This window comes from Bradysia coprophila, assembly GCF_014529535.1.
Source record: "Bradysia coprophila strain Holo2 chromosome X unlocalized genomic scaffold, BU_Bcop_v1 contig_128, whole genome shotgun sequence".
Taxonomy (NCBI): Eukaryota; Metazoa; Arthropoda; class Insecta; order Diptera; family Sciaridae; genus Bradysia; species Bradysia coprophila.
This window is the reverse complement of record NW_023503295.1, coordinates 3,127,308-3,140,923: the sequence shown is the minus strand read 5'-3', so window position 1 is coordinate 3,140,923 and position 13,616 is coordinate 3,127,308. Positions and strand designations below refer to the sequence as shown.

Sequence of the window (13,616 nt, the reverse complement as noted above, 5' to 3'; positions counted from 1 at the left end):
AATAGCAGTGTTTCCAACTTTAATGTCTCTGTCGTTGTCGATGTTTGTCTTGATTTTCGTTTTTGATAAATTCATGTTGAGAACGACTTTGCTCGCTTCGTCATTCAATTGTTGTAACATGACTTGATCATCGATTCTAAGTAAATAATCGATATTTTATCAATCGAATGAATTACCAAACATGCTTATATGTACAGGCGGAGAAAAATAGGAAGCAACAACCAGAATCTGATCTTTTAGTCGCTCCATTCGACGATGCATTATATGCTTTGGATTTTTTTTTGTATTTGCGTCCCCGCAGTTGTCATTACATGGATCTTGGGTCTTCCGCTGAAAGCATTCATGACATCATGTCCGGAGCGATAGCGGAGGACTTGACGCAGTCTACCTTCCAAAAAAGGAACGAAGAAATTTTTTTGATGAACGAATTTAGTACAGTGAACGACAACTCAAATGTCTCACTGTCACATTTTTCTGAGAATTTTATTGTGTCATTGCAAATTCACAATGACATTCTCTGAAAAAAATGACAGTGAGACATTTGAGATGTCGCTCACTGTATTTCATTTAATTTTTGGTTTAAGACTGAATGTACTGTGACTGTCACAAATAACTTGTGAAAGACACGTATGGACTCAATCGATACTCTCTCTAGGAAATAAATAGGGTGTGAATTTGACACAGAGCTGAGAGTTTGTATGGACTCAATGGAATACATTTCGATGTTTTCTGTTCATATTGACGCAAAGCTCAGCGAATATTCTGGAACACGGTTCATTTGTACGATTTCGAAGTATCGATCTGTTAGAACTTTTTTTTGATGAGGACTTAGCGAGCTGAACTGCCCAAATCTTCAATTCAACCATCTATGGTCATTCCACCCGAGCCAACCCGAATTTCAGATTTGAAAGCCCAAGAGTAAATATATCTGGTATAATCCACGCCATTAGTCGTATAAAATTATACGTCAGAAAGAGCTTTTTTCTCCTTTGTTGTTTGCTGTTTTAAGTGGTTTTTCATATTTTTTTGGACCAAAATGTTTTAAAAAAAAGCTCTCTCTGACGTATAAATTTATACAACTAATGGCGTGGATTTGTCTAAGCTACAGGCCAACACACACTGGCTCTAGGTTAAAATAACCCCAATAAAATATCGACGAGACAAAATAACTACTACCAAAATAACCCCGGTGAAAAAAAAAGAGGACAAAACACTGATAATTACCCATAATATTTAGGGTCAGTCTCGAACTCGTTTTCTTATAATTAGCGGCGAGCTTTTTCATACTTTGCAGACGTTAATGGGGCTCTGCCCCAAACCCCGCTAGGGGCTCCGCCCCTTAGACCCCGCAAGGGGGATATTCCCCCTTGACCCCCTATGCGGGGGCTGCCACCCCTCGACCCTGCTTTTTTATTTTTTTTATTTCTTCACGGCCTGCGGCGCTAACTTCCCTAAAAATAATAATTGTATTTGCATTTGCGATGTTGTACTTATTGAATTCTGGGCAAGTTCTAGCCACAATTTTTATATCTTCCAATTACAGTCGAACTCGTATACAGTATATATACTCGAATATAGTCGATATCCTCGAATATAGTAGATAAACTCGAATATAGTCGATATCCTCGAATATAGTCGATATCCTCGAATATAGTCGATATCCTCGAATATAGTCGATATCCTCGAATATAGTCGATATCCTCGAATATAGTCGATATACTCGAATATAGTCGATATCGTCGAATATAGTCGATATCCTCGAATATAGTCGATATCATCGAATATAGTCGATATCCTCGAATATAGTCGATATCCTCGAATATAGTCGATATCCTCGAATATAGTCGATATCCTCGAATATAGTCGATATCCTCGAATATAGTCGATATCCTCGAATATAGTCGATATCCTCGAATATAGTCGATATCCTCGAATATAGTCGATATAATCGAATTCTGTCGATATAATCGAATATAGTCGATATCCTCGAATATAGTCGATATCCTCGAATATAGTCGATATCCTCGAATATAGTCGATATCCTCGAATATAGTCGATATCCTCGAATATAGTCGATAGACTCGAATATAGTCGATATAATCGAATTCTGTCGATATAATCGAATATAGTCGATATCCTCGAATATAGTCGATATCCTCGAATATAGTCGATATCCTCGAATATAGTCGATATCCTCGAATATAGTCGATATCCTCGAATATAGTCGATATCCTCGAATATAGTCGATATACTCGAATATAGTCGATATCGTCGAATATAGTCGATATCCTCGAATATAGTCGATATCATCGAATATAGTCGATATCCTCGAATATAGTCGATATCCTCGAATATAGTCGATATCCTCGAATATAGTCGATATCCTCGAATATAGTCGATATCCTCGAATATAGTCGATATCCTCGAATATAGTCGATATCCTCGAATATAGTCGATATAATCGAATTCTGTCGATATAATCGAATATAGTCGATATCCTCGAATATAGTCGATATCCTCGAATATAGTCGATATCCTCGAATATAGTCGATATCCTCGAATATAGTCGATATCCTCGAATATAGTCGATAGACTCGAATATAGTCGATATAATCGAATTCTGTCGATATAATCGAATTCTGTCGATACACTAGAATATAGTCGATAGACTCGAATATAGTCGATATCCTCGAATTCTGTCGATACACTAGAATATAGTCGATAGACTCGAATACTATCGATAGACTCGAATATAGTCGATATCCTCGAATTCTGTCGATATCCTCGAATTCTGTCGATATCCTCGAATTCTGTCGATATCCTCGAATTTTGTCGATATACTGGTCATCTCGTCATTTTTCCAATAATTTTTTTGACATTAGTTATTACTACAATTCGTTATTTTGGTGGGGTTATTTTGACCGAATACCCACACACTAGCATCTAAGTCAGTTGGGAATATAATATTTCTATTGTTAAAACTGGTTTTAACCGATTTTAGATGATTGAAACAATGGTATTCCCTATGACACTAGATGCTAATGTGTGCTGGCCTTAAATAAGCCGAATAAACTTAACAAAAGAAAAGTCGAAACGTAATTAGTGACTGGCCCCCAAGCAGCAACAATAAAAATTTGTTCTGAGTTACACCCCTGTGACTGAAACCTTTAAACATCAAAATGAACTGAAATCATGCAGGTAATGTTGAATTATGTGAGTGATAATTTATTGTGCTCCATCTCCATTCGAATATAATTCGAATTCGTTAGAATGGAATTTCCGCATTCAGTTGCATTGAAATGGCGTACATAATATCGGTAGATATATTTGTAAATTAATCATTTAGTGTGGGGAAACAACAAGCACATGAACGCAAATGTAAATTATTACCGAATGTAATTTGATTGACAATAGTTTGGTAATATCGAAACCGAACCGTTTCATGTATCTCGACATTCATTTAATCAATTCTTTTGTTGTAAATAAATGTTCTCGAAATTCAATCAAATATTGATTTCAATTAAAGTCGAATAAACAGTTCGAATTGTTCCGACTGTCTCTTGTCTGAATTCAACATTCATAATAAGTCAAAAATCAGTATAAATGTTATGAAAGTTTATATTCAAATAAGGACTTAGGGTTGATAATGTTTGATGTGTTCTGTTATGCGATGATAATGTATATATAGACTATAGACTACGTATAATATCCTTTCTTCGGATCAAGTCTATATCGAACATATTTTCGAGCTCTGGCATAGTAATACATTCTCTGTGTTCGCCTAAAGGGAGTTTCATTGTTTGATTTTCGTACGAATCGATAATGTGAAAGGGGTTTGTGGTAGGTTAAAAGTTCTTGGAAAAGCACTTAACAGTTTTCGATTATAACTACGTATAGACAGGAAAGATTCAATTAATTTATTGAAGGAATAATGCTTGTTGTTTTTGTGGTGAAGCCTCAAGACGCATTAGTAGAATAAAATCCAGACAAAACACAGTCTTACCGTTACTGGTGAATTGGAGAGAACCGTTCCTTTCTGCTAAATTAATTTTTAACATTTCCTTTGTTCATGATTCGCGTTTACACAGCAAAGAAGTAGAAGATGCATTAATTACTTATATATATATGCGGGCGCTACAACCTACTATCGCCTTTGGCCTACACTCCACAAATAATCTTCCCCTATCCCTATTCCGCGACAAACTCGGCTCAACTGCATCTTTTCCTCTTGCTCTTGGTCTGCGGTTTTTGTATTTAGCGGTGGCAAACGTTCCACATCCATTCTTTGTTAATCACTAAACCGTCTAAGTCGATTGATTTTGATGAATTTGACAATATCAGGCTCTTTGTAAAGCTGATACAGCTCATGGTTCATGGATGGCATCTTCGTGCCGTTCACATTGACAGCTCCAAAAATTGATCGAAGAATTATTCGTTGCAAAAGCGAAAGTGAAACAAGTTTCCGATCCATATGCTTCAACTGGTCGAACCAGCGATCGGTACAGTTCACACTTAAGGTTGAGAGTTTTCGAAGACTGTAGCATATCCTTCTATATATTTTCTCTCCGATGCTATTAACACTATTGACCAGCGGTACTGAAATAAAGGTAAATAAAGCTGTCGACTGTCTCGAAGTGTTGATCCATTCACCTCCAGCGTATGGCCTGCCATCAGACACTGAAGTTGTCATGTACTTAGTCTTTTTTTTCACTGACGTCAAGACCACGGCAGAGAAAAAGTAAGTGTCAAGACCTATCTCAGTACTCATATCTTCAATTTTCGTGTAATTCTCTTTAAGGCCAGGTGAAGACTCTTTACAAACATTGCGATAGTAAACACCTTCACCTGGCCTTAAGGATGTCAACGTTCCGACAAATTAAGTTTAGGTTGGCAAAAACTGACACAACTTTCTGAAGATTGCAACGCCGGTTTCCACGTCGCTTTCTCGCATCTCGTTCTCAAGAACAATGTTGAAGAATAGAGCTGCCAGTCCATCGCTTTGTCTAAGTCCTTCCAAAATTTCAACAGTTTCAAAGAGATTGTTTCGAATTCTGACCTTGCCATTTCAGGTAAATCAATGAGTTTTTTCCATAGCTTTCTCCGGAAAACGTTGTCATATGCTGTTTCAAAATCAACAAACTAATTGTGCGAAGAAACACAGAATTCTCTGCAGTTCTCCATGATCTGCCAGATGATAAACAACTATTCTGTTGTTGAAGGGAATATTTTGTATCTTGTTCGATAGATTAATTCCTCTGTAGTTGCTGTATTCCTGTTTGTCACACTTCTTGTATGTGATTCCGAGTTCTACAACTGTACTCGTATTGATGAGGCGACATAACTACACGGTCAATATCGTCAGGAACGATATTATCGTTTTTTAAACGATAGTATAAAAAACGATATTATCGTCCAAAAATTTCATCCAGGACGATAATATCGTCTAAAATTATAAACTTTAAAATATTTTCAGGACGATATTATCGTTTTCTTGACGATATTATCGTTTTCTTGACGATTTTATCGAGTTTAAGAAAACGATAATATGGCCCAGGACGATATTATCGTTTTGGACGATATTATCGTACAGAAAACGAAAATATCCATTATATTTTCTAGAACGGTAATATCGTCCAGAAAACGATAATATCGTTTTTTGAACGATAATATCGACAATAAAACGATACTATCGTCCGGACAATATTTTAGAATTTTTCAATTTAGACGATATTATCGTCCTGGATGTAAATTTTTTGGGCGATAATATCGTTTTTTTGGATCGATAATATCGATTTTGAGACGATACTATCGTCCAAAAAACGATATTATCGTTTTTTTGGGCGATACTATCGTCTAAAAACGATATTATCCCACCACCGTCCCGCCACCAATGCCATTTCAGGTAAATCGATGAGTTTTTTCCATAGCTTTCTCCGGAAAACGTTGTCATATGCTGTTTCAAAATCAACAAACTAATTGTGCGAATAAACACAGAATTCTCTGCAGTTCTCCATGATCTGCCAGATGATAAACAATTATTCTGTTGTTAAAGGGAATACGCAATGAGACGATGTCGTCAAATGTCCGCAAATATTTTGTATCTTGTTCGATAGATTAAATCCTCTGTAGTTGCTGTATTCCTGTTTGTCACACTTCTTGTATGTGATTCCGAGTTCTACAACTGTACTCGTATTCTGTGAGTTCCGTTCGCTCTTGCATGAGCCTGAAAACTGTTTGGCAAGTATTGATTAGACCATGGTAGATTATAATATTCACGATAACCAGCCAGCCAGACTTATGTTTGCATTAAATTTAACAGGGTGCTTTCCGTTTATTATCCTTTTATATCATTTGTTGAAAACTATACGAAGAAAGATTCGAAAGCAAAACGAATCGTATTGTCTTGTTCATATAAATGAAGCATCTCTCCAGTGTTTCATTGATTGCGCTTGCAATACTTAAGTGGTTTTCATGCAGCAAATTTAATTTAAAAACATTAACACTCAGCAAATCGAATTGAATTTCAATAACAATCACCCTCTATTGCGGTGAGGTTGAAAGCTATTTATTCCGTTCACTTCGTTTAGGGCATACCCGTTGGACAGTTGTTACATCGGACATTTCGAATTCGGATGAAAATCGGGAAAATTTAGTTTTCTGTGAATTCGCCTCGGCTACATGGTATCAATTGAAAATGTCCGCAACAAATGATGCAGGAAAGACAAACGCACAATACTACTTCGGCACAACCAATTTGAACGGTGATCCGATACCCAAGCCAGATGTATTCCCCGAAATGGATCAGACAAGCATCGTTCCATATGTGGAACCATTCGATTGGCTACCATATGCTGTCGTCGGATTGATTGTGTTCCTGACCTTGCTGTTAATGTAAATACCTTTTTGCTCGTTACAGAAATGTTTTTTTTGTTTTGAGACTTAATGTTGAGAGCGGTTTTCCGTTTGCAGTTGTGTCATTCTCAAGCACAGAGGTGCATTTTGTGGTCCCATATCTGAGGGTTACGAATCGCGAACAATACCTGGTGAATACAAAGACGATAGAGAAAATCGGCGAAATCAACAGGTCTACAGTGCTTCGCCTGTGAAAACAGTCGATAAGTGTAACGATTCGGGTAACATTTTCCATTAATAAAATCTCCGATTTTCCTTTCAAAATCATTCGAACAATCCGTTAGAAATGTACGAAATATCGCCGTATGCAACGTTCAGTGTGTCGGGAGGACGAACATGTACGAGTCAGGTTAAAACGCCAACAAGGGGTGTGAATAACTCGACCCTTGATTATACCGTGCAGTTTAAAACATTTGGTCATCCGGAAGGTGAGAATTTGAATGCAACGGCCTACCCAATGCTACCAAGTGGTTTTGGTCACGTCAAAGGAAAGTCAAGCTGGCACAAGCAAAGATTTATTACAACTGACGGTAATGGAGCAATCCAAATTCGAAATTGAAATCGTTTATGAACACTCAGCTGTTTCTACAGATGAGTCCACATTAAGTAAATCAATGACGATAATGGCTGGCAGTTCTCAACTACAATCTCATCGCAACAAACCGATACGAAGTGAGTCGCGCTCAGGTAATAGAAACGCAACCAGACACGAAATTACGCACCATGACGAATCGGAATCGGACACCAGTGCCAGTCCCATAAACGAATTTTCCAACACACCCACATATCGTGTTCCAACCAAATCGTCAAGAGGTAAAACATAATTTATATCGAATGACTAACCGTTGTCCGTGTAATTTTTTCTCTGATTTCTGTCGATTCACAGACGCATTTCGACCGGATTCAAGCACCGAATCGAACAATGACAATTCACCGGTCGAACGACGATCCAATACACCTAGACACGTTACATCTGATGTCCGGTCGGTACGAACGCGACCCACAAAGCCACCCAGAGAAAGTAAATCGATGGATCTGCTGCGATCTGGAAGTAGTAACAACAGGTAGTTCAGGTACCTAAAAACTCCTAAGCAAAATAAACAAACGTTTCAGTCTTTCTTGTCCTGTTATCCACATTTCGAATGATATCGACAGTTTTTCTAACCGTGACCATCCCAATATACACAGTAAATTTATCGCGTCTATTACTTCTTATATTATCTGAGCATTTTCATCCGACAAAAATCTATTACTTCGTCAGTTTTAACATTTATTTTGCTACATAAAATCGCATTGCCTAGAGCTTATCCCTCTATGTTTGTCATCGCATCGATATCAATATGATCTATTTACACATTTCCGGTGCAGAGATAATTTTCGTGATTGATTTATTGCACCAAACACAGTGATGTATGGCTCAAACTACGGAAGTTCATGAAAGTATCCTTCAATAAGAAAATTCCCGGTAGACGATACAAACTCATCGATGTATGAAAATACATAAAAAAACAACAACTAGGAAGCTGGCTCACCATGCATCATCACAAACATATTATTCCGCATAGATTTCAGCTATCCATCGATATTTTAAGCAGACGTTTTTCTGTAAGAATTGCAATTTTCGACTCATAAAATGATTTTTCACCTGCGAAGTGATTAATGGTGGCGCGAACTGAATGAAGAAGAAATTTTGTAAATCCGAACAGCTTTATGAGTGATATCGCCAAATCTTCAGGTGATTGGGGAACAAGCGGTCTCCCATTTTAATGAGTGATAGCTCGTTGGATTCGTCTTTCAATTCTAGGAAACTCGTATCTTTCACTTTTTCTAAAAAAAAATTGTTTTCTGTGAAAAGCGTTCAAAAGTGAAGACATGTCAGAGGGTACCGAAAGGCATCGGGGAATCTGGCACACCATCAATTCGTATGGTGTGCCAGATTTTACCACACGCCTACCGAAAACAGTTTTTCGACAATAACTCAAGGTAGAGTATACGCACCGCTTGGTGCGAGTAGATCCACGAGAGTTACGACTAAAAATGTAGTGAATGTTCGGAGAGTCTGCCTTCTCTGCATCTTCGATGTTCCACGAAACTGACTATGGGGTGTTGTAGCTGGAAAAAAAAGTTGGTGCCACAATGCAGATTTTTTCCTGCTTTCCGGGGGCTCTACAGCTGGAACAGCATCTGGAACGGCAGTCATTTTTAGCCCCGTACGAAGTACAAAGGGGCTTATAGGATTACGATGCCGTGTGTAATTGATGGAATTCGAAGCAGACGGTAAGGGCAAAGTGTTTGCCTATGTTCATAGATGACGAATCTGCAATAAAAATTTTGCCTGTCCGTCTGTCCGTCTGTCACGTCGATATCTTGAGTAAATCAAATCCGATTTCAAAATTTTTTTTTCCCCTGAAAGATAGTCGAAATAGTGGGGCTAAGTTCGAAGATGGGCATATTTGGGTCGGCCCTTCGTGAGTTAGGGCCACCTAAGTGATTTAAGGTCTTTTGGTGATATTTATGGCAAAACAAACGATGGAAATGTAAATGACAATACCAATCCAGGAAAAAAAAGTTTTTTAAATCGGGTGAGTGGACCGTGAGTTAGGGCCTTAGAAGTGAAAGGCTACTAGGGCCCTATGTGTATTTTACATAGAACTCGAGTAAATTTCATTCGTTTTTCGTAATTTTTGTTTGATTTGGAAGGTAATCGAATGCCGAATAGAATGTTGTTGAAAAAAAATTAAATTTGGGTCCTTGGCCTAAGGCCGCTACTAGGGCCCTATGTGTATTTCACATATAACTCGAGTAAATTTCATCCGTTTTTCGTAATTTTTGTTTGATTTGGAAGGTAATCGAATGCCGAATAGAACTTTTGTTGAAAAAAAATTAAATTTGGGTTCTTGGACTAAGGCCACTACTAGGGCCCTATGTGTATTTTACATATAACTCGAGCAAATTTCATCCGTTTTTCGTAATTTTTGTTTCATTTGGGAGGTAATCAAAGGCCGAATAGAATGTAGTTGAAAAAAAATTTTAAATTTGGGTCCTTGGACTAAGGCCACTACTAGGGCCCTATGTGTATTTTACATATAACTCGAGTAAATTTCATACGTTTTTCGTAATTTTTGTTTCATTTGGAAGGTAATCAAAGGCCGAATAGAATGTTGTTGAAAAAAAATTAAATTTGGGTCCTTGGCCTAAGGCCGCTACTAGGGCCCTATGTGTATTTTACATATAACTCGAGTAAATTTCATACGTTTTTCGTAATTTTTGTTTCATTTGGAAGGTAATCAAAGGCCGAATAGAATGTTGTTGAAAAAAAATTAAATTTGGGTTCTTGGACTAAGGCCACTACTAGGGCCCTATGTGTATTTTACATATAACTCGAGCAAATTTCATCCGTTTTTCGTAATTTTTGTTTCATTTGGGAGGTAATCAAAGGCCGAATAGAATGTAGTTGAAAAAAATTTTAAATTTGGGTCCTCGGACTGAGGCCGATACTAGGCCCTTCAAAAAAATAAAATTTTAGGGCGATTTGAAATTTTTGTTTCATTTGAAAGGAACGTCGTACGGGGCTTCGTAATTGCGCTATGCGCAATTTGTAAGATGTACACATTACATAATAATTTTACTTTAACTACATTAACCGGCGCAATAGGCTTACGGTCAAAGTAGGGTGACAGACGCACTAGAGTCACGTACGCAATAGATATACGGGTTTGTACGGGGCTCAGTCGCAGCAAACGCTCCGACTGTTCTGATGGCTCGTTTATCGTCAAGTCTGACATGTGTTCACTTTTGAACGCTTTTCACAGAAACCAATTTTTTTTAGAAAAAGTGAAAGAAACGTGTTTCCTAGAATTGAAAGACGAATCCAACGAGCTATCACTCATTAAAATCGGAGACCACTTGTTCCCAAAGTTAAAAAAATCACCTGAAGATTTGGCGATATCACTCTTAAATTGTATAGAAACGATAACAAACGTGGTAAAAAAGCTTTGTAAGAAAAATCCATCGTTACAAAGTAATGACTACGGCCTCGCCAAAATTTCTCAAATCACAATGGTCGAACATCAAATCCCGATAACATGAACGAATACAATATTGATTCCATTGTTCTATTGTGATGTGCGCCAGTGTACGATTAAATATTCTCACAAAACTTTCTCCCAATTCTACTTAAATGCAGCTTACACAGTGAGGTTAATCTGGGAACCAGCTTACATTATAGTCCACAGTCGGTATTTTCTGATTCTCGGGAATTTAGCGAAGCTGAATGCGATAGAGAAAGAGCTTTGGATTTAGAAGTTCAACGTGTAATGGAAAATAATGACTCGAAGACAGTTGAAAAGGACGAGTTAACCTCACTGCTAGCAAGGTAAGAGGATTACGTTTTCCATTCTATATTCTATTATTACCGTTCGTATTATTGTTTTACGATGAGGATTTTCTTTCGTTTTTTTTTTTCTTTTCTTTTTTTAACTTCTTTGCTCCAATATTTTCGGTGCACAATGAAATCCGTGTTGTGAAATTTGCAATGAAACCTTTTTCTAACGAACAGACGTGAGAGGCGGTTGATACAAAAAATCGTTGGAGACGGAAGACTTTACCGGAACCGGAACCGGAATAGCTATTTTCTCAACAACTAATGGGGGATTGAAGTGTTGACAAGTTATTGCTAACTTTAATTGTTAGCAAAAAATTGTTCTTCGGTATGCCAAATGTCGATTTTTGGCCTACACATTCTTGAAATCGATTTTTAACCGTGAATCCGTAATGGCACATTTGGCCAAATGGAGAAAAATGTATAAGATCGCATGATCTACATTTTGCTACATTTGGCCAAAAATGTGTCATTATTGCTTCACGGTTAAATATCGATTTTGAGAATGTGTAGGTCAAAAATTGACATTTAAGAGTGATATCGCGAAATCTTCGAACAACTTTGGGACAAGGGGTCACGGATATTATTGACTTATAGCTCATTCGATTCGTTGAACTGTTGCGAGTAAAACGTGGTACTACGTTTCGTGTCATATATTTTGTTGTCGACGTTTGAGGTCATGAAGTAGGGTCTGCCAAAAGGGGCCCAAAATCGTTTTCTCGCGATTAGTCGAGTAAAACCATTTTGGGAAAAAACTTTTTTCGCTAGCCTTGTCGGCCTTGAGGAGACGCACATTTTGAGTATACACACCACCAGGTCCATGTTGACCTGTTGGTGATATCAATCATTTTAGGTGAAAAATAGGTGATTTTCCCAAGTCCCTGACCGGCTGCAGTGACATAAGTCCGAGACATGGTATGTATGGTCAGAGAGCCTAGCCTCTGTAGTACAATAACATGCAAAAACATCTTTGGATAAGTTTCCCTGCAAAGGGTTGGAGCGACTTTAGTGGAAGTCCACCACAAGTTGACGAAATTTTATCCCTTTCTTTCGTTTGTTTTTCGCTTTTTTGAGGTTTTTTGTGCGGCTATTCATTTATTTATTTATTTCTTTGAAGTTTTGTCAACATAAGACATTCGACCACTGTTTTGATCTGAGTGAAAATTTAAATACGTCTTGCATTAATATGCAAATCAAAAATACCATTTCTCATCAGACCATGGCGACAGTGGTACTCGATACAATGCTCTAAGAACACTATACCGATTTGCACACGAACAAGTCTAGCGAATCATAGTTGAAATGAAGTTTCAACTAATCACCAAACTTGCTAACTCGTGGCCAGTCAGTGGTTTCTTTACCAAAAGCCCCAACAGTTTCTTCAGTTAGCGTAAATTTGGAGAAGTTCGAAAGTCGTGAATGTTTCCTGGTAGAAATCTCGTTGAATCTGCATTCGATGATTTCAGAAACAAGATGAATGTTCCAGAAGGTACTAAGTTCAGGGACATTCATCTTATATCTGGAATCTTCAAATTTAACAACGTAAAAACGACATCATGTCGCAATTCAAAGCAAACTCACAAAATTTTTCGAATGATTTAGCAACGAGAGGCGTTAAGGTTGACAAATAATTGTGTGTACAAAACATCTCCCACTTTACCCATGAGTTAGGAACGGGTTAGGCGGTGGCTGGATGGCGGCTCTCACGTCTGCTAACGACTTCATTCTTCTACTTTTTTTTCGTTACATATATTCTGTTCGACTACAGCAGTACAGCATACACAAACTCATATCATTCACATATTCACATCCCTTTTCCATCTAATTTTATTTTTAGTTGAAAGTTGTAGCGCTTCCATGACAATGTATACGTAGTGAAAATAATGTTCTGCTTTCTTTTCTCTCTCCTTTTTTTTCGATTCAAAACTGAATATACAACAGATATCAGGAGAAAAAAGAACAGGAACGACAGGAGTATATAATACACGTTTGAAAATAATTTAATCTGTAAACATGTGCAAAAATGAGAAATAATATTAATAAAAAAGAAATGATAGAAAATTGAAGACGAAAATAAAATCAAAATAAAATCAAATTTCATAAACTTTAATGGCTTGAGAAAAATCATTCTAATAAGTACTTAGACGGAATTTGGTAAGCTTTTGACTAAGAATATTAAATTAATGGAATTTGAGACAAGCAAAAAAAAATGAAACAAAATTAAATGGCTGTCCCTAGTTGAATTGAAAATTTAAAAATGAAACGTGGAAATGAGATTCCTATACATTTTACGAGGAAAAACTCATTGCAACTTTTCCTTTCG

General features: G+C 37.2%; 1 protein-coding gene across 1 annotated transcript in view; it reads left to right on the top strand.

Annotated features, from left to right (window-relative positions):
• LOC119067733 (Down syndrome cell adhesion molecule-like protein Dscam2) overlaps positions 1-13,328 on the top strand; it is a 104,210-nt gene extending 90,882 nt beyond the window's left edge. The window contains exons 29-35 of the mRNA XM_037170845.1: positions 6,588-6,891; positions 6,970-7,133; positions 7,197-7,442; positions 7,504-7,725; positions 7,799-7,976; positions 11,099-11,287; positions 13,235-13,328. Coding sequence (XP_037026740.1) covers positions 6,588-6,891; positions 6,970-7,133; positions 7,197-7,442; positions 7,504-7,725; positions 7,799-7,976; positions 11,099-11,287; positions 13,235-13,286 — 1,355 coding nt within the window. The 3' untranslated portion in view covers positions 13,287-13,328. The remainder of the gene's footprint in view (positions 1-6,587; positions 6,892-6,969; positions 7,134-7,196; positions 7,443-7,503; positions 7,726-7,798; positions 7,977-11,098; positions 11,288-13,234) is intronic.
• The last annotated feature ends 288 nt before the right edge of the window (positions 13,329-13,616 follow it).